Source organism: Vombatus ursinus, unplaced genomic scaffold (assembly GCF_900497805.2).
Source record: "Vombatus ursinus unplaced genomic scaffold, bare-nosed wombat genome assembly UNPS02014941.1, whole genome shotgun sequence".
In the NCBI taxonomy this organism is placed as follows: Eukaryota; Metazoa; Chordata; class Mammalia; order Diprotodontia; family Vombatidae; genus Vombatus; species Vombatus ursinus.
In genome coordinates this window covers 8715629-8738007 of record NW_020954719.1, presented here as the reverse complement: position 1 = coordinate 8738007, position 22379 = coordinate 8715629, and the positions used below count along the sequence as shown (strand labels likewise).

The following is a 22379-nucleotide window of genomic DNA, read 5'->3' as shown; positions in this document are numbered from 1 at the left end:
CTGCTATGCAAAATTCAGATAATTATGTGACATGAAGATGTGAAAAAGATACATTGCCTTGACTTTAATGCCACTTTATGTGGGCACAAATAAAATGATAAATACCATAATTATTATAATGTTTCCCTGTACAATATTCATTTCATTTTTGCCTGCAGAAACTTCCTGCAGCCACTCATTTTTTATCCATGTTTCATATAACCGCACCTCAGTATAAATGCCAGGGAAAAATGGTCTGCCACAGCCAACTCCAGCACTGGTAATACCCATTAGAATAAATCTTTCATTTTCTGGAAAGTAACACATCAAAGGACCTCCGCTGTCACCCTATGAAAAATAGGACCCCAAATACAGTTAGTTAATTCAATTACCTTTCTTAAGTTGCAAAAAATGTAGAATTTTAGTAACATACTACATAATACCAAGTTATTAAAGTATGCACATTCTACTTATCCTTGATCTACTAATATCTCTTTCTTTTTTGATCACTTCTTTAATGGGAGGTTCTTCAAGGTAGGATTAGAAATAAGCTTTCCACCTACCTGGTTTTGATCTGAAATAATAACAGCTGATGCTTACCTAGCACTTTACAAAGCTTTACATACATTATTTTATTTAATTCTAACACTAATTCTGGGAAACAGATGATGCAAATATTACCTCCATTATAGTACCTGGAGCTCCAATAAGTGTTACTACATCTTTGAGGCCCTTTATGAGTCAGAAGCTACTAAAAATCATAGCTCATGAACCCCTAATAATGTATTTACTTTTGCCAGACAACAATAGCACACTTAGTTTAATGTGAGCAGCATAACAAATAAAGTGATAAGAAAAGATTTCCCCCCATACCTATACAAGCAAATGGGGATATGCCCTCCCACATGTTCCCAAGTGGAGAGAGGGCACACACATATAATATGCGTGACCAAGGAATAAATACTGAGGATGTACTGTGTGGCCCAGGCACTGTAACAAATTTCTCTGATAAAGAGCTTATATCCAAGATACATAATGAATTGATAAAGATAGATAAAAACTAGAGCCATTCCCCAATACATAAATAGTTAAAGGATAGGAATAGGCAATTCTCAAAATAAGTACAACGTAAACTATCAACAATCATTTGAAAAAATACAACAAACAAATATTAATGAGATATGCAAAATTAAACCAACTCTTTGGTTCCACCTCATATCCACGAGATTGGTGAAAACGACAAATGCTGGAAGGGCTTTAGGAAGACAGTCATGTGTTGCTGAACCTATGAATTGGTCCAAGCATTTCTGAAAAACAATTTGGAATTATATTCCAAAATTCACTGAACTGTTTATATCCTTCCTCAACGATGCCATTACTAGGATTATACTCAAAAGGAATCAAAGATAGAGGCAAAGGACTTATATATACAAAAAACGTTTATAGCAGCACTTTTCACCAGAGTAAAGAACTGGAAACAACGTGGGTACTCATCACTGGGGAATGCCTGAACAAATTATGGTATATGAATATAATATTGTTGTGCTAAGAGAAAAGGGACACATTCTTCATCATTTCTGAAAATCTTGGTTTAACATTTGGTGATACAGTGATTTGAAGGTCTGATTCTTTCAGTACTTGGTTTTTAATGGTTGTCAACTGAAAAAGAAGTGCTATATATTTACTAAAGAAACTTAGAAAGACTTATATGAAATAATGCAGAATAAAGTGAGAATAATTAGGAGAACAATTATTATACTGACTATAACATCGGATAGGACATTAACTTTGGAAGACTTAAGAACTCTGATCAATATAATGACCAGTCACAACTCCAGAAGATTAGAGATGATGCATGTTTCTCACTTCTTGGCGAAGAGGCAATGGACCGTACATACAGAATGAGACATTTTAAGACATTTTAAGAAATTTCAATTAATATCAGCTCAGATTTTTTTAGACAACAAAGGAAGCATTTCAAAATTGTTCAAAATACTGTTCAAAATAGAAAGCTTTTTAAAAGTAATCAGATTGGACACCAAAATGGCATATTCTGTAAACACAAACTTATTGTTTGAAAAAGAAGACTTCAATGGCAAACAATATCTAGAATAATTTTTTAATTTAAACTTTTTTCAGTCAACAAAAAAAGTTCTTTCCTCTCATCTCCCTTTTGAAAAACCAAAAAAAACCAAAACTCATAACAAAAATATGCAGTAAAGCAGAGCAAATTCCCAAACTGGCCATCTCCAAAAAATATTTATCTCATTCTACATCCTAAGTCCATCATATGTCCGTCAGCAGGTAAGTAGCATGTTTCAACCTAGGTTCTCTGGAATGATGACTGGTCATTGCATTAATGATAATTCTTATGTCTTTCAAAGTTGTTTGTTTTTACAGTGTTGTTATTGTATAAATTGGCCTTCCGGTTCTGCTCACTTTACTTTGCATCAGTTCATTAAGTCTCCCCAGGAGTCTCTGAAATCATCCTTTTAATAATTTCTTATGACATCATTATTATATTCATATACCATAATTTGTCCGGTCATTCCCCAATTGCTGGACACCCCAGTTGTTTCCAGTTCCTTGCCAATACAAAAAGAATTATTATAAATATATTTGTATTTAAGAGTCCTTTTCTTCTTTCATTGAGTAATAGGCTAATGTTTCATGTTTTAAATATTTGTCACTGAATGCTTAGAAGTCTTTTGATTTTAAGTATTTCTTAGGTGGTGAAGGAAATAAATAGCTGCCCTAAACCTATGCAATGAGTAACTTTTCTAGAAGGGATCCTGTTGATTCCTTCTGGGAAGAACTTAAACATGTGCCATCCCTAAGCTTTATTTAAGAGATTGTCCCTAGGACTCTGAGGTAGGGGCAAAATGATTCATAGGGCACAGAAGGAAAAAACAAACAAACAAAAAACCTGAATCGCCTCTCTTTGGGGTCAGACTCCCGGGGGGAATGAACCTGGTCTTAAGAGTCCAGAGCTGGAGTTCTTCAGGGGGACATAATGCCTCTGCTTGGAGTGACACTTACAAGAGCACTGGATCTGTCTACCAGCCAAAAATCTCCTGGAAAATTATATCATTATTTTATATTTTAAAGGATCTTAAATATTTTAAAACTCTAAAGTCTTACCATGCAAGTATCAACATTTCCAAAACTTTCACCTGCACAAAATGAAGTATTAGGAACTCTTCCTGAATAACTTCCTACTGCATTACACATATCCCAAGGAATAAAATGTATTTCAGCCTCTTGTAATAAAGGTGTCAGTGTACCTGTAACGAAAATCCATATATGATTTAAGGCATCAGTCCTCTTTTTCAATGAGAGGTGAACTAAGAATCTTGGAGATTAAGTGACTTACCCACGGTTACTTAGCTAGACTGTCAGAGGCATGACTTGCATCTGTGTCTGCCCCGACATATCTCTCCAGCCCCATTGGACATTATTCCCCCTCCCACACTCTGATCTCCGCTCCTCACCCACACCATTCCAGCTCCGTCTGTGTGCCTTTGTCCTGCTTGTCCCACACGCACGAAACAACTTGCCCCTCACCTCTGCCTCACAGTCTTCCTTTAAGATTCGGCTCAGACACCATCTTCTACATGAAGCCTTTCCTCAAACCCCCACCCCCCGACTGCTATTACCCTCCCTCTCAACCTATTTTGCAGTTAACAACTTTCTGTAAGTTAGTTACATTAAATTCATATAGAATATGTATATATATGTGTGTGTGTGTGTGTGTGTGTGTGTATGTGCACGTGTATTTTATATGTACTTTCTGTTATCTCAATAGGATGTACTCTCGTGAGTAGGAATTGTTGCATTCTTTCTACTTGTATCCCTAGCACTTACCGCATAATAAGCTAACACAGCACCTGACATTTTGTAGGCACATAGCTTAATAAATACTTGATTGATTGATTCCTGTCTCTTAGGTCAGCCTTTTATCCACTATGCCAGGCACTACTTTCATACAGCTGGCACTAAATATTTATTGAATAAATGATTGAATTAAATTTGTCAATGACACAAAGAAAGGTAAGTGAATTTCTTAAGGAACAAAACTTGAATTTACTTATATACCTTTCAGTTTTGCTACTTCCTGAATCCAAAACAGACTGCCAGAATGACACATGCCAAGTACCTACCACTTAGAGACAGATTCACGCTGATTTTCCTGCTTCCTCAAGCTGGGGAAGAAGAATCTACAGGGGAGCAGCTATAGACCTGATTTCCCTGCCTTTCACACACTGTTGCCAAAGTTGTCTAGAAAAATGCCATCTGTGTGTCTAGATGAAAGCTACATGACTCACAGACCTAAGATATTCTCTAAGAAAATGGTTCCTGTGACCTAGAATAACCAAATAAGAAAGACGGGAACAATTGACTTCTCATCTCTGCTTGGATTTCTTACCGACATCTGAAATATTTTTTGAGGTTTGTAATTGGTCGGTTTGGTTTGGTTTTTGACCAAATCTGTGATTTCATCGGTATATGGAGCGCCCAAGGAGGAACTTCCTCTGTCACAGCATATCAGCCTCTCCCCTTCGAGAGTTGCCTGGGGCCTGGAGAAACCAACAGCTGAAATATTAAGTCTTCATCTTCCTCCAATGTCCCTGCTGGCATTAATGGCACAAACATTTCCCCTGTTCCTGCTAAGCTCCTGATCTAATAGTCACTTTCAATTCTTTGCTCCTCACCACACTCTACCCCATTTCTAATCTTCACTAAATACCGTTGATTCTTTTTTCTACCCCTTAGATTTGTACATTAGTCTACAATAAATTCTAGATGATCTACAGCTGACTTTCTACATTGTAGAGGAAGAAGTGCTACTCTGACTTTTTTTGAGAGTTTATAATTTCTTTGCATTAAAATTAAATACTTTTGTTTACATTGGGACATTTATATTTCCACCTACTTCCATGGTCCAGTCTTGCATGGAAACCATGGAAATGTAACACAAACAACACACTGTCTCCCAGATCACATGTGAGGTAAAAGTGCTGCTTCGCATCCTTTTGAGAGGGGATACTGTGCATTTCTACCACTAAATGGTTTAAAGGTAGAAGAAGTAGGATAACTGAATGAGCTCCTCATGATATTTCCAAGACATTCCAAAACCAAATGCAAGATGCTTAAATCATCTGCCTTTCGACAATCCTTCTCTATTTGCCATCCCTAGTTAAGATAAATGAATTTTCACCACAGCCAGGTTTTTATTACCAAACATTTGTCATTGAAATAGTTCCTTTTAGGGGCAGCTAGGTGGCGCAGTGGAGAGACCTCTAGCCTTGGAGTCAGGAGGATTTGAGTTCAAATTTGACCTCAGACACTCGACATTTACTAGCTGTGTGACCCTGGGCAAGTCACTTAACCCCAACTGCCTCACCAAAAAAAAAAATAGTCCCTTTTAATAACCCTTTTTGTCGCTCCAAATTATTCTATCAGAGCACTCCTTTCAACACCGTCTTTATCCCCTTAGCACTTCATAAACTATAAAGCAGCATTTAAATGTAAGGTGGTATTATTAACATCAATGGACGTCTAAATGAAACCCAAACCTCTCACTAACCTTCAAAGTTGCCAACAAGTCACCATTATTGCCCCGACTCTCCATAATCTCATTTGTCATCACCCTTAGCAAAGCAATCTAAATAATATCCCTGTGTAATTAATATGGAACTAAATAAGTTCCCTTATTCCAACCTCTTCCTATATTTTTGCCAATCACTTCCCTCGTCTAAACTTGTCCCGGCTCCCACCCTTCACCACTCCTCTCCCCTTCCAATATCCTGGTTAAAATTCACCTCCAGGAATCTTCCTCAAATAGTCTCACTCTACCCTGACAACTCCATGACTCGGCACTCCCTGAATACTCGTGCACCATTGGGACTGTACTCGTACGCACTGCAAAGCATCAATCAACTAGATCACTGAAGGAGTAAGAGAAACTATTCAGGGTTGTATGATCTGAGGGGCATAGACCAAAAGCAGAAAGGGGCCTCAGTAGACATCGAGTCCAGCCCTCTCACCTGACAAATAAGGAAACTGAGGCCCAGGGAGGTTACACGATTTTCCCAAGGTCATACATGTAGCAAGTATCAGAGCCAGGATTTGAACTCCGTTCCTCTGACTCTAGGCCTAGAAGTCTTTCTATTGTATTCTCAATTTTCCTAAAATGTGTACTTTCCTAAGTAGAGTATTCAGAACATAAATGAATCTTTCGTTGCTATCTGAAGAACGTACAGTAGCTTAGAACACTTTTATGAGCTATTGTACATAGATGCTAATGGTAAAAGAGGGGAAGCTGAATGTGTACTGATGTACTTTGGAACTTGCTTTTTTAAAGAACTATGTGGTATTGATTTGTATTTTTTCTGATGACATTTTCTGAGAAAAGTAGAGTACAGTAAAAAAATTCACTTCAGTGAGTTCCATTTAGTTGGGTTCTAGTTAATTTAGGCTTTACTCCATGGAGCTTGGGAAATGTTCTCAGGTCACAGGTTCATTTAGACCTGGAAAAGGTCACATAGTCCAACCCCTTCCCTTCAAGGTGAAGAACTGAGGTTCAGAAAAATGAAATGATTTGCTCAAAGTCAGGCAAGTAGTGTGTAGCAGGGCTGGGACTTGAACCTAGGTCTTCTTAACTCTTAATTTATACTGCTATCCTACATGATTTGCCCTTAAGGCTTTCATGTGGGTAGGGCCTTTATTAATTAATCAACAATGTGTATTTGTCCTTTATTAATTAATCGATAATACAAATACCTAGCATATGCTCAGCCCAGTGCAAGATATTATAAGAAAGTCTTTGCCATTAAGTATTTCAAATTAGAATATAAATTTCTTTTTTTTTTCTTTTTTTGGTGAGGTAATTGGGGTTAAGTCACTTGCCCAGGGTCACACAGCTAGTAAGTGTCAAGTGTTTGGTCTGAGGCCGGATTTGAACTCAGGTCCTCCTGACTTCAGGGCCAGTGCTCTATCCACTGCACCACCTAGCTGCCCCTGAGAATATAAATTTCTTGAGAGCAAAACTACTTTTCCATTTCTTTGATAATACTAATCAGTTTAATTACATTTGTCAGGTACCTGTTAAGCAACGAGGACAGTGTTAGTTCTCTGGAGGAAACACACACACACACACACACACACACACACACACACACACACTCACACAAGCTTTAGTACTTAGTTCTGGGTTTACAATCTAGCTAAGAATACAAAATGTGAACAAATGAAAGTACTGAAGACATATATCAACAATGATACAAATTAATTTAGTAAAAAAGAAACATATAAATACTGAGTGTGTCAGAAAAGAAAGAGGGATAATGGTTTGAAATGGACATGAAAAAGGATTTTATAGGAATCAAGGGGAGTTGCACTGTGGGGGGCAGGAAAGGAATGGGGACAGTTCATTAGACCTAATTGGTGTTTTGGAATAGATCTTCAGCAAAAAGACTTTCTAAGACATAATTTATGTCTTGTATTGGGATACTAAGTTATATGAACTTTTTTTTCTTTCTGAGAATTCTTTTTTTAAAATTTACTTATTTTTACAAACATTATCTCTCCCTCCCACTGTCCCTCGTTAAACAATTTTTGTTTTAAGAAAAAGAAAACCCTCATAACCAATATGCATAAACCCAGCAAAACCAATCCCCACATGGGTCAGTCATGTGATCCTTGAGGCTTAAAAGGATGAATGCAACCTGAAGAGGCAGGAAAATTATACTTTCTAACTGTTAAAAAGAAAATCAAGCTTAAGGTTTGTTTTTAATCCATTAACTAAAATAAAAGTGTATCACATATTAATAAAATTAAGTCAATATTTACCTTCTTCTGTCCTTTTTCCCCAACCACTTATGAAGCACCGTTTGGTATTGTCTAAGGGCACATCATCAAAAAATGGCAAACAAATAGGCTGAACAAAGTCATTGTAAGTCACAGGATTTTTTAAATGAATCAGTGCAATGTCATTTTCAAAAGTATTATGCTTGAATTCTGGATGGATGACGATGAAATCAATTTGTATTTTCTTATGCTTCATACGGTTCTGTAAAATATTGTTAACTCCAATTACAGCTATCCAAAATTCTGGCTCTCTGTAATAAAGCAAATGCCTTGATTATACCACTGCATATTTAACTAAAGTATATGTTTCAATACTTCACTGACTTTTTTTTTTACTTTGTAGTGTTAGCTTACATAGCTTTCTTATTTTAAAAAAAAAATGTGTATATGGTACAAACCAAATATACAAATAAAAAAGCAAAAAAAATCACTAAAATATTTTTCAATGGTCATTGGAAGTATTTTACAATATCTTCTCTATGTTCTAGAAATTCCCCACTACTGAAGGTATGTACGCAGATAGGCCAGGCAAGCACTTGTTAGGGATTTTACAAATGGTATTCATGCTTTGTAGATGGGGGTTGGACCAGATGATCTTTGAAGTCCCTTACAACTCTGGGATTCCAGAATTTAATGACCTTATAACGTCTCTAAAATCACTGATGAAATAGTCGACAAGTCTTTAATTTTAGGGAAAAGAAGGAAGTACAGGAAAAGAAAATAAATCTATATAAAACCAAAGAAGGCAACAAAGATTAATGAGGCAATGTAGTGGAAGAACTAAAGAAGAAAGATAAAACATAGTTGGAAAAACGAGGAGATATAGAATGGGAGGGTACAGACATTAGTACTCCATTAAAAACTCTCTTCTTTCTGGATTACAGTAGCAGTGATGGTCATCAAAATGGCATATCTCTCAGAATAACTTTCCTTACCCTATTCCATCACGGTCCATAACAATCAATGAGATTGTTATAACCATGTCACAATCTCAGTCTAGACAAAAAAGACAACTTCAGAGAACTTCTCAGTGTTCCTCTTCCTTTGGGGCCTCTCCATCATAAAGGATACCTCCCATAGGTTCAAATATTTTAACCTCATTTAGAACATGTTATTCCTGGAATGGATTTTATAGTTGACTTTCTTTCCCTGTAGACTGTATTCAGCAATAAGCTACTTCTGATGTGCCAGACGCTCTGACTTTTTGAGGTCCTTAGTGGGTTCCTTCAATAGCCCATGTATCCTACAACCTAGACCAGGGATGGGGAAATCTTTAGTCCATGGACTGAATTTACGCAGTCTGAAGACCAACTCCTCCAACTCCAGGCTACTGTGACTATCATATTGTAGTTGTAGTTGTTCACCCTCCATTTTTGAAGAAGACCAATGACATTACGGGTGATGTCTTGACCTTACTCCTGAATTGGATTGAAGTGAGGCAGAGCTGTACAAAGTCATCAGCCTCACTCTTTCTTCCAAAGTCATCAAAGTCCAGTGGCAAGACAAAAGTCAAGACAACTGGCGGTGTCCCAGAAGGCAAAGGTCTAGGCAAGGGTACAGAATTATTTCTACTGTAGTTCACTAATCACAGGAAGATTCATTTAAGGTTTTTTGCTTTGTTTTGTTTTGTCCAGATTTATAATTTCCTCTGTGTTGGGAACTCCCTAGTGTGGAAACTCCCTAAATCTTAGAGAACTCCCAGGGGCACCAAGAAGTCACATAACAAATATGTGTCAGAGGTGAGACCCGAGCCCAGTTCTTGCTGACAGGTTCAGTCTTCTACCCACTATACTCTTGTAGACACACAAGTAAAAAGCAACTTCTCTTGAGATTCTTGCTGTGTTTGAAAAAGAAACATAAAAGTTTCAATTAATCTGATTTCTAAATTAAGAGCAACTTTATTCCTCAAATCCTTTGACTTCTACTTGACTTAACTACTAGGGGGAAATGGGTAAAACCCCTAGTTCACTGGACACACTTTAGGGAATGGCTACTTTGCAAAGTCAAGTGAACGCTTGAGAATATTGACATGGTGATCAGAAAAAGCGATAGAAAGACACTCTCAAGGTCTCTCTTAAGAACTTTGGAATTGCTTGTGTGACATGGGAGACACTTAAACATGACCGCCCAGCACGAGGTGCCCTCATCAGAAAAGGTGCTGTGCTCCACGAGCAAAGCAGAATTGAAGCAGCTCAAAAGAAACACGAGATGCGCAAATTTAGAGAATCCACCCCAAACGTTCACATGGACTGTTTGTGCCTGACCTGTGGTAGAACATTCTGAGCTTGCACTGGTCTGATCAGCCACAGCTGGACACACTGTAACCTGACTCTAGCTTAGTGATGTCATTTTGGAACAACCAACTTTGCACCCTAGGTTTGAGCTGCCTCAATTCACTTAACTAGGTTCAAACTGCAACAGTCTGGCTCTAGCTAGCCAAGCCTCGAGGCAGCACAACTGGTCTCATTTGCTATTTGCATACATAGATATCCCCATAGTTTTTTCCCTAGTGCTCCTACACTCCTATGGAGGGATTCAGATATTCAAATAACAAAACAACTCTCACTGCTTGTTGTCCCCTTCATCCCACCGGATCCACTCTTTCTATCCCCTCTCAGTGTGACCACAAATAACTTTGATCTATATCAAATAATATTGATCTATAGATTACACGGAATTTTTACTACAGTGAAAACAAAAGGAACATGAACTTTGAACTCCCAGGCTAGAAGCTGCTCCAGTTAACATCCTCGTTTTCATCACTACATGCCCTACCCTCTTCTGCATCAGGTTTCTTCTTTGTTCTCCCTGGGAAAGACAGACAGTAGCCAGAGGAGTCTCTGGTTCCCTTCTCTGATCCCCCAAGCATAATAACAATGTTCTTACGCTTAAGGCCTTAGCCTCACTCAGTCCTAGATCAGGCTGGTTGCCAAAACACTTCCACAAGCTTGAGGATGTGGTTAAAATTCCAACTTTCAAGTGTTGAGGGCTGCCATATTCTGGGCCTTCCTGATTCTTTATTAGGCAATCTTTAGAGAACCCCTATTAGGGTTCCCCAATAGCATCCCTTGACCCCATTGCTCCACCAGTGACAAAGCAGCTTCCATGGCAGGACTGTGACTGGAAACCCTTCCCTAAGCCCCAGCCCTTAGGAGCTCCAGGTCTTTGACCTGAACACTTAGTCCACTGCATATCCAGGCCACTGCTCTGCTGCTATCCCTATGGAATGGTAAGTGGCAAGGGAAGCTACATTTGTCTCTGTCCCTAATTGAATCTCTGCTCACATCCTCTGATATTCTGTGTGGCTGTATCAATAAAACATCTCGAACTCATCCTAGTGTTGTGTCATTCATCTGATCTCCATTCCTGATGGTCTGTTGGACCTTTATATGGAAGAGCACTCAAACACCCTAAATCCAACATTTGTTGAGGGTGGTCGGGAGGAAGAGGAGAAAATCATCTCACTACCATGAACTCCCACACTCCCTGGATGTCACTGGAGCAACTGGTACTTGAAAGTCCTGGGCAGCCTGCAAGAGAGTTTTGTTTTCTGGATGGTGGTCCCTGGGAACTTCTGGCAGCTCCAATGTTTCAGCTCTTTTACTGGTTTCTTTCTAGTCAACCTCTCCCGAGGTCACTGCCAGCCAGAATGCCAGAATCACAACAGCAAGTTGCAAGCTGTCAGCTCCAAACCCAGAATGGCCAGAGAATGAAAGATCAACCCCATGACCAATCCAAAGTGCAGCCCCTCCATCTGGCGTAAGGTGTTCATGGAGCTTGAGGTTCAAAATGGGAAAGAAATGAAACGCTTGTAGACCAGTTAACAAAAGGCTGAAAAGGAGAGTTAACAAAGACAGATCAGGGATTCAGCAGAGTGCAGCTTTCCAGCTTATGCTGGCCCTGCTGGCTGCTTGTCAAACCCGAGGAATTAAGCTTCTAACTCTTCCTGTGCTGGCTTTTGGACTTAGTCTACTCCTAAGTTATGTCAACAGCCTGAGGCTCGGTCCCTGGTCCACGAAAGTCTCAAGGATGATTTCAATACCTCTGAGGAAAAAGCAGCTTCACTGATGTAACAAATACTGCTCCTACCACACCATCTTTTGGGAGTCCCTCATGAGCAGAACATCTTAGGTGAGTTCTTTTACTCCATTTATGATAATCTCCTATTTAATTTCATACTTCTTCTTTTTCTCTATCACCTAGAGATCAATGAAGTTCAAGGGGGAAACCCAACACAGATTGGAGGGCTACTTCTTCAGCAAGAGGTTGTATCCTTCACCCAAGGAGGTGAAGGGAGAGGGCACTCACCTTACTCAGAACTATTCTACATCCTAAATCTTTGATTCTGAATTTTCCTTCTCTGAATACCATCTCCTGACTCTCTAACTCTCAGTGAACTTGTTCTTCACCTCCTGGTGCCCTAACTCACCTTATTTCTGACTTTGTCACCTCTGTTCTAGCTTCACTTGCCCTCCTACCCAATCCTGACCCCATTAATCACTTGCCTCCAGGGCTAGCTTGCAATAAAAACTTGTCTCTACTCTTGAATACCTTGCCCTCTGGGAGTACTATCCTAAACTGCACCTAGTTAACTCATACTGTGAAAATTCTTTGAATTATGACTGGGTCCACTATAAATTCATTCTATCTAAATTTACCTGGGCCCTTACTGGTGCATAATAACTTCTTTATTCATTTACTGTTGACTCATCACATTTGCCAATGAGACTATTCCCAACCTCCTAACTCTTTTCAAGCACCCACCTCTAGCCCCACTCCACTACCCAATTTTAGGACCTTGCTTCCTGTACTGAGATAAAGCTCATCCAATGTAAATAAATAAAGCTAAATAAAAATAAAGCTCATCCTTTTCAATTCTCCCATTTCACATTTCAAAAGATCTCTGAATTCACATTCTCTGCTTCCATCCTGACTCAGAAGAAGATGAGGATCTCTGAGGAGGTATAACGTAGCAGGTCCAAACCTTGACCACCCCAAATTGTGGGATATACATATACCTGCCACAAAAGAGAGACACTTGGGGGAGAATCAAGTGAGACAGTCAGCTTCCTGACATTCTCTACATCTTACTTCCTAATATGATACTGACCTCCCTAGACTTAATCTCTGTTCCTATAACCAGCAATTATTGATTATTCAACCCCACAAATGTTGGCATTCTGAAGAAATACTAATTAATCACCAGGTTATGAGGTGGCACTAATAGATATTCATTGGTGAGTTCCACTTTTATCCAGTAATTTACCCACTCCTGGCTAGGATGGAAGTGCTGACTCAGCACCATTCTTTCTGTGGTTCCTAGAGAGTCAGCGACCTTCTATTCCTCATTGCCACCTTTCTCCATAGGGTGGTACCACCTGTTGTTTAGAGGTATGTGTGTACTTACAGGTCTGAGCCCCCACCCAATGCCTATCCCAACCTCCTTTAGAACTGTAGTGCTTCAATGTATTATTTCATTTCAATGCTGTATTTCAACGAGTGCTAGTAAAACAACTTTGCCATAATGGCGCTGGGATTCACCCGGAACTAGATACATATAACAGAATGCTGAATGCAGTATTTTTACTCTTCACGTAGAATCAAAAAGCAAATAAACAGCATGATTTAGGGGTGGAAGAGATTATAAAGGTTACTGAGTCTAAGTCCCTCATTTTACAGATGAAGAAACTGAGGCTAGAGAGGCAAAGTGATTTTCCCAGGGTTACAGAGTTAATAAATGCTGCAGGCAGGATTTGCACCAGGTTTTCTAGACTACAGGTCCAATGCTCTTCCACTATCCCATGCTGTCTCAAGCACAAGTGGTACCACTCTGTGGAAAGAGGTAGGGATGAGGAATGAAAAGCAATGACTCTTTAGTAACCACAGAGAGAATGGCACTGACTTAGCACTTCAGTCCCAGCCAGGAGCAGGTAAATTACCAATGCAAAATGAAACATAAACATTTACTGAGGATCTATTGCTGCTCTCCTAAACCCAGGATCCAGGAGTTCTAGGACATTTACAATCTGAATCCTCCCTCAAGTGGGGATAGGAATGAAACTATAGTCCACCTAGGATCCACAACTCACACTTCCTTTAGGACCAGTCACTAAGTACAAGCAGAGTAGCTCTGCAGTGAGGATGTCAGCTTACTATTCCCCTCAAACCTTCCCTTCTTCCTAACTTCTCTATTCTGTGGAAGGTACCACCACACTCCCAGTCTCTCCAACTCACAACCTAGGGATCATCCTTGACTCCTCCCTGTCTCTCACTGCTCTGCTCTAATTAACTGCCAAGTCCTATTGTTTCTGCCTTCTTATATCTCTCATATAAACCTTTCTGTCCTCTGATACTGCCATCATCCTAGTCCAGGTGCTTATCACCTCACACCTGGACCATTGTAATGGCCCACTGCTTGGTCTGCCTACCTCCAGTCTCTCACCACTCAAGTCCATGCTCCATTCAGCCAGCCAGATGATCCTCCTAAAGCGCCAGTCTGAGCACGTCACCCCCCACCCCACTCCCCACCTCCCATTCCAGGATCAAATATAAAACATTCTATTTGGCTTACAAAGACCTCATAACCTGGTCCCTTCCTACCCTTCCAGTCTTCTTATACTTCACACATATGTCCTCTCTAAGTACTCTTCAAACTAGCCTCCTCCTTTCTGTTCCTAGCACAAGATACTCCATCTCAATCAATCAATCAATCAATATTTAATAAGCACCTACTATAAGCCAGGCACTGTGCTAAGTGCCGGGGATACAGAAAAAGGTAAAAGACACTCCCTGCCCTGAAGGAGCTCACAATCTAAAGGGAGAAATAACTAACAAATATATGTACATAAACAAGCTATACACAGAATAAATGGAAAATAATTACAGAGGAAAGTCACTGGAACTAAGAGGCACTGGCCATCTCCCGATTCTGAGTGTTTTCATTGCTGGTCCCCCATGCCTGAAATGCTTTCCAACCTCATCTCTGCCTACAGGTTTCCCTGACTTCCTTCTATACTCAGCTAAAAGTCCCACCTTCTTCTACTAGATGGGATCAGCCTTTCCTGATCCTCCTTAATACTAATACCTTCCCTCTATTGATTATCTCCAATTTAGCCTACTTATAGCTTGTTGGTACACAGTCGTTTGCATGTTGTCTCCTATATTCAGAGCAGGGACTGTTTTTTGCTTCTCTTTGTATCCCCAGAGCTCAGCCTGTTGCTTTGCACACAGTAGGAGCTTAATAAATGCTAGATGACTAAGAGGGTCAATTAATCTAACTCTCTTATTTTACTGATGAAGAAATCGAGGCTTAGTGACTTACCTGCAGTCATACAGATATACTAGAGTAACTAGCAGAACTGGGATTCAAACCAAGGTCCTCTCATAGTACTCTTTCTACTGCATCATGCTTTCTACCCTGTTTCTCACTTAATGTCTAATGCAGTGATCTACACACAAAATGCAGCTAAAATGTTTATTAGGTGAGGCCTCTGTCCTAAAGCACTTGTGTAATCATACCATGAGACTATGTCCAAGGAAACGTTTAAGTAAAAATGTCAGGAGATGTAGTAGGGACACAATAGATTTCATGTGAGGCAAACTGAGCATGCTCAAAAGGCCCTTCAAGGGTCCTGTGAGAACTGAGCATGCCCAGAGAAGGCTGGGTTACATTTTGTATTTATTTTTCTGTATACTTGCTTCTCCCCAATAAAATGTAAGCTCCTCGAAGGCAAGGACTGTTTCATTTTTGTCTTTGTATTACCAGTGACTAGCAACATGTCCTGCACACAGCAGGTGCTTGATAAATGTTTGCTGAATTGAATTCAATGGCTATGTTATATGTGTAACTCAGCTTTGACTTATACTCAGATCACCAAAGACAGAAGCCCCCAAGTGGGAGACAGCAGGGACTTGCTTCTGTGTGAAGTCAGCCTTCATTTCCTTACCACGTGGGTGGGAACATAGTCGGGCTGCATCTTTAAAAGTACAATTTTGGGACAGTTTCTCTCTCTGTCTGACTCTCTTGCTTTCTGGCAGCATCCAAGGGTTAAAGGTCCTGTTCCTTCATAGTATGGGAACTCATGGTGAATGGCCTCAACTCTTTCAGTAAAATATGAGACAAAGTTCTTAGCTGAGAGGGTTGGGGGAGGAGAAGTTTAAGGAAGAATTAAAAGGCTTGGATGACAGAATATTAAAACAAAGTCAAAAGACTGGAAAAAAATAAAAGGAAATGTAAGGTATCTCATAGCAATAAAAAAAAAAGACTTGGAAAACAGATCAAGGAAGGATTATGTAAGACTCACTGGACTACCTGAATGCTATAACTAAAAAAGAGTCTAGATACAATACACCAAGAAATCACAAAAGAACACTGCCCAGATCTCTTAGAAAAAAGTAGAAAGAATCTACCAGTCACTTAAAACTTCCAGGAATATTATATCCAAAATCCAGAGTTCCCAAGCCAAAGAAAAAAATACTATAAACAGGCAAAAAATAATTTAAGTACCAAGGAGACACAGTCTGGATCACATAAGTTTTTAGTAGCCACCAGCATAAAGAAGAGAGGAGCGTGGAATGTGACATTCTAAAAAGAAAAGCATCGAGGTTTACAACCAAGAATAACTTACCCAGTAAAATTGAGTATAAGAAATTTATGACTTCCAAGAATTTCTGATGAAAAGACCAAAGCTGAATAAAAAATCTGACATAAAAACACAGAAATCAAGTGAAACATAAAAAGGTAAGCATAAGCAAGCAATTATAAGGGTTTAAACAAGGTTAACTTGTTTGCTTTCCAGAGTTCTCATGATGAAAACAAGCTGCCAGCCTTCAGATAGAAAGGTGATAGACTCAGAGTACAATTAAGGCATATGTTTGTTTTCTGGACATGGCTAATGTGAGGATGTTTTATTTGACTATATATTTTTGTAATGGGTTTTTTTTTTCTTGCTTTCTCAATGGTGGAAGGGAGGGGAGGTAGAAGGGAAAGAATTTGAAGCTGAAAGTATTAAAATAACAGAAATTAAAAGTCTCTGTTTCTTAAAAAAACATCAATTACAATAATTTTATATGCAAGTTTAATTGTTGATATTTTACTTACTTGACAAGTATAGAATGATGTCCAAAGTCAAAGCCAATTTAGAATATAAATTAATGTATAACATCTTACAAAGAAAGATGATAGACAATCATGAAAAATATCATCTGATAAAGCAAAGAGAAGCAGAAGATGATGAAAAGTGTTTAAAAGAAAACTTGACTAATGACCTAACTAGGCAAAACCATATCAAGAGTATTTAAGGATAAAAAAAAAAGGAGGACAACAAGTAGAAGAAAAACAAAAAAGAAAATAAAGAGTGCTACTGTAACAATCTGTTTTCATCATCAAGGACAGTGGAACCACCACATCATAGTCGTCCTATAGAAGAGGTAGAAATGGCACTAAAGAAAACAAAGATGGGGAAAAGAGCCCGATTAGATCAAGTATATACAGAAGAGATGCATGCCAGAAGAGACACAATTATGAAAGCATTAAGGAATTTACATACAAGGTATATAAAGGTGGGGAAAGCACCAGAAATACAGAAGAAGCACACTCAGACTTTATTAATAACAAAAAGGTGACTGAGAAAATAAAAATAACTACTACCCTATCTGCCTATTCTCTTATACCTATCTACCTTTACAAAAACTTTATGCAAGACAACTATACACAAACCTAGAGTATCTTCTATGAGGGTATTAAACTGAAACAAACAGGTTTTCACAAGGGATAGTCAACAATGGGTCACATCTTCACCATTTCACAATTGACTAAAAGATGTAGAGAATGTAGGATCTCATTGTGTTGATTATTTGTTAATTGATTTGGTAAAGTAATAAATGCACTGCTTTAGTGGTTCTTTTCCAATAAAGCTAATTCATACATCAAAATCATTCAAGATTCCCCGAAAGATATAACAACACAAATAACCCAGTTCAGTGACCTTCTGATCACAAACATCAGATGAGACATAAAACAGGGAGATGTATGCTCACCAAAAGTATTCACACTGCGATGGAGAAGATTCAATGTGGAGTCCAAGTGGAAGATGGATCCCCTGTGGATGTTGAGGTCTTCCAGACATCTCTGTTTGCAGATGACATTGTGGTAGTTGCATCAAGTCCCGGAACAGTGAAGAGCATCCTGGAAGACAGCCATAACCATTCAAAAGAGTTTGGCCTGAACAGCCAGACAGAAAAGATTGAGTGGATGAAGACTATGTATTTCCCTGATTACGCACTTGGATGGAAAGCTTATAGAGCTTGTCCATCTGTACATATATCTGGGACCAACAGTACAGATGGACAGTGAGCTGGGCACAGAGTGGAACAGAAAGAGAAAAGCAGGCTGGATTGAATTTAGGAAACTGCAAAGTTCCTTTAATGACTTCAAGCTTCCCATGTAAACAATGGCCCATCTTTTTAAATACCAGCATTCTGCCAGTGTTATTATATAGCAGTGAGACACAGAATACAACAACAGCTTCCATATTAAAAATGGAAGGGCTTGTGATAGGTATGCAGAGACTGCAATATATAAACAATGAATTTAAAAGAACAGGATTAAAAGATGTAATCAAAGAAATGTTTGATGGGAAGAGAGAATATGCTGGTGTGAAAGTGAGAAATGATAGTCAGACAGTCAGAATTCTCCACTGGTACATTTGCTATTTCAGGAGAAAGTGAAGGATTCCTTCAACATTCAGTGAATTTATAGGAGCATATAAACAAGAGTCACACTGGGCAGGCAATCACAAGTTGGCTGCAATCTCTATAGATGGATCAATTTGAGGATGATTCTTTTGTTATAGATATGGACATTTTAAGGGATTTTGATAAATAAATATCCATGTTTGTTACATTATTTTTATTGTCTCTGTAACACTCCCTCTGGGCTACTTCCCCAACTTAGACTTAACACTCCTGGCTTGGGTGCCCAGAGGGCAGCTGCTGCCTTAGGTTCTAGGGGTAGGTAACCTGCAGCTCAACAGGCCGTACCAGTGTGATACACAATGCACTCCTAGCAAAAGCATTTACTAAGATAGCATAGTAAAAAAAAAAAAAAACACAACAGTAGCTACAAAACATTCTCCCCTTAAACCTGGGGTACGCTTTCTAATAAATACAGCATCCGCGGAAAGCGTAGGATCAAATTTAAAGTATAATGGTTGTGAAACAGGATACTATGAGGCAAAGGCAATGCACAACTCCTGCTACTGTAGGTGCTGGAAGTCCGTTCTCTCTTCAGACACTCCTTGTCCAGTTCTCCGTGGGTGGAGCATCTTGGGTTTCCAGGGTCTACTCTTTTCCACAGCAGGCCTCCTTCTCTGCTGCCAAGGGTCCTATTCCTTGAAGCTGTTTCCTCCCTTGAGTGAATGCATTTCTACATCTGTGTTTCAACTGTTTCTTTAATTCTCTCAAATAACTCTCAAATTGTTGGATTGAATCTCTTCCTGTGTGTCTCTCTCTCAGCTGCATCTGCTGCTGGAAGTCATGGTTAATGGAGGAGAGGGCAGACCCTTCCCACTTCACCCTCTACAGAGATCTCCTGAATCTAAATTTTCCCCAAACCAAAACTCAATCTCTGGGGTTTAGTTTTTTTAAGATCTTGCTAGTGCAATAAAGTCGTTTCCTTCAATTCATTCAAAGAAAGGGGCAGTTTGTGCAAAGTCATGAAAGCAGGAGATGGAATGTTAAGTTCAGGAAACCACAAATAAGTCATTTTGTCTATAAAGTAGAATTCATAAAGGGGGCCATGTGGAATAAGTGTAGGTAGGTTGAAGACAGATTTCAAAGGGCTTTAATCACTAAACAGGTACAACACTGGAGATTCTTGATGAGAGGAGTGGCACAGACAGACTCATGCTTTAGGAATATTATTTAGGCAGTTCGATGGACTGAAAGAGCGATGAGAATGGAAACGGGGAAGACAATTAGGAGGCTGATACAATGGTCCAGATCTAAGAAAATGGATAGTGGTTTTGTGAGTAAAACGGAGAAGGCTTTGAGAGTGTAAAACTACATAAAATTGATGAGTATAGATAAGACGTGGACTCTGCCCTCGAAGAACTTTTGAAATGTTTTCCCTCTTTTTCTCTCTTTCAGTTCAAGTGTTACTCATCCTATAAAGCCTAATTCAAGATCCTCACATATTACTTTATTATTAACCAATATAGCACTTTATTATGATGATGATATAATATTGTAACATGTGATTTGGGGTTTCCTGGAGAACAAAGATCTTCTATACTTTGTATTTTCTTCAGTGTTAAGAGCAGAGGTTCATGTATTTTGATCATTGTATTTCAATATAATTTATTTCCTTTGTGATCCTATATGTTTTATTTTATGTCCTTAGAAACATTATTCTGAGAAGGGATCCATAGATTTCATCAGATTGCCAAAGTAGTCTATTATATAAAAAAGGTAAAGAACTTCTGGCCTAAAGTAATACTTTGCAGACAATAAGCTGGTGTTTGATAAATGTATTTTTGTTTGTACTTAGACTTTAGGAATAAGAAACAATGTAAGCAAACGCATGAAGAAGTGAAAGCACAAGGTGTTTGTTGGGTTGTTGTTGTGGTTGTGGTAACTGGGTTTTGTAGGTGGGGGGCAGAAGTGGGGTTTTGAAAGAGAAAGAAATTAGGAGCACATTGTAGAAGGCATCATTTCCAAGCTCCTTATTTTGATTCTCTATGGCTGCCGATCTTTTCCCTATTTCTCTTCCTTTCCCTCCACATCTTTCAACTGGCCAAGATATGGAAAGTATGTTTCAAAATAACCTGACTCTGGTAAAAAAAAAAAAAAAAAAAGCTTAATATTCCCTTTTGGGTGAATCAGACCCTTTATCCTTACCATAACCTCTTTTAAAAAGAAGTCCTAACAAAATTAAGTTGCTTTTTTACTTGTGTGTACTCAATTGATTTTGTTTTCAATGTATGGGCTCCTGGTAAGAAAAGTTTCTTTGCCCCAAAAGAGGCATTCCTTAGTCATATGAATAGAGGCATGATAACCATGTCCCATATATGAAGTTAAAACATTAGTCTATGAAGTTGGTTGTTTTTTTGTTTTGTATTGTCACTCATTCTTTACAAATTGTGACAGAATCTTCCAATCGAATCTGGCCTTACTTGTCATCAAAGTATACAACCTAAAACAAATGGGTTAGGAGCCCAATAGGAGAGGAACATTATCATTTTAAAACTTTTGACTCGTTACCAAAATAGTATGCAATAATGCTTAATACATACCTAGAAACTTTAAAGCAGTGGGCTGCTGTAAGGATCCACGTTTCTCTAATTATGGATCCACCACACAAATGAACGGATTTGTTGAAAGCTTTTAAAAACTGCAGGCTAACTATCCATGGCCATGCTCCAGTCTGAGCATCGTGACCACCTATAATTCGAGACCCTGAAATCACATCCACCAGTGGTACTGTCCCACAGTCTATACAAACAGAAATGATGCATTATTTTAACTGGTGACACGAAGCATCAGCTGATTATCTATTCGTCTTCTATTCCTAAATTATTCACACTCTACCCCTCCATTTCTCGATGCATTGATGCAATACATTTTTTTAAACTGAAAAGGCAAGCTGAACCTACCAAGCATTTGCAAACATTCTGAAATGCCATTCTTCAACACAGATACTACTTAATCTTAATTTTAAAGGAAACCATTAAGTTTATAAAGGACAACACAAATGCTTTGGTGCAGGCCTATGAAATCGCTTAAGTGGGACTGGCCAATGGCGCCCCAACCTCGGAGCATGCGCAGATGGAGCGGCCTTAGCCAGGCCTCCGGCTCCTGCAGTCCCAGAGGGGCCAATAGGTGGCTTCAAACTGTCCCCCTCCCTCCCTACCCCTAACTCATGAGTGGTGTGAGCACCCAGTTTCCCCCCTGCCCGGTAACGCCCTTCAAAGCTGGACACCAGCCGTGGTCACCGGAGCTCAAGGGCTGGGAGGGCTCGGGCCGCCTCGGGGCGGCGCCCTCACCCCTCCTCAGACCAGGCCAGACCCACTCTCCCCGGAGACAGCTCGAAGCACGGGCGGGGCCGCTTACTCTTCTCCCTGAACCAGAGCGACCGCTGCCTGGTGGCGTACGCGAAGCTGGCCGAGAATAACCACAAGGTGGCGCCCACAAGCCAAGGCCCCATTTTTTTTTTTTTTGTGGCGAGGAGAGGAAAAAAAACCGGTGAGGATGGGGGGGCGCTGTCGCGCGGCCTCTTACGTCACGCGCGGCGCTTGGAGCGCGCGCAGGGGCAGGGGGGCGGGGCGGTCTGTATTTCTCACGCACCTCTCCCCAACCTAAACCGAACTCCACCTGAGGGGTACTTTACAAAGTAGTGGAAGACAAAGTGACGTAGACGAAGGCACACCTTTACACCCGAGCAAGAGTCAGGCCTCCACACACATACTCATATGACCAAGAGTCTCCCACACACACGCACAGAAGCTTTTTTTGGTTGGGGGGGAGGGGGAGAA

The 22379-nt window shown here is 39.6% G+C and overlaps 1 protein-coding gene across 1 annotated transcript; it reads right to left on the bottom strand.

Annotated features, from left to right (window-relative positions):
• Positions 1 to 75: 75 nt before the first annotated feature.
• LOC114029712 (transmembrane protease serine 12-like) lies at positions 76 to 22051 on the bottom strand. The gene is made up of 5 exons (XM_027844321.1): positions 21958 to 22051; positions 21141 to 21339; positions 7831 to 8099; positions 3121 to 3263; positions 76 to 327 (listed from the first exon to the last, which is right to left on the bottom strand). The coding sequence occupies exons 1-5, from the start codon at positions 22049 to 22051 to the stop codon at positions 76 to 78; spliced, it is 957 nt and encodes a 318-aa protein (XP_027700122.1).
• Between the last annotated feature and the right edge of the window lie 328 nt (positions 22052 to 22379).

Coding starts and splice junctions, on each gene's coding strand:
- LOC114029712 (XM_027844321.1), bottom strand. CDS start 22,051: ATGGGGCCTTGGCTTGTGGGCGCCACCTTGTGGTTATTCTCGGCCAGC. Junction 21,340..21,957: donor GCTCTGGTTCAGGGAGAAGA/GTAAGCGGCCCC, acceptor CTGTTTGTATAG/ACTGTGGGACAGTACCACTG. Junction 3,264..7,830: donor GGGAAAAAGGACAGAAGAAG/GTAAATATTGAC, acceptor TTTTCGTTACAG/GTACACTGACACCTTTATTA.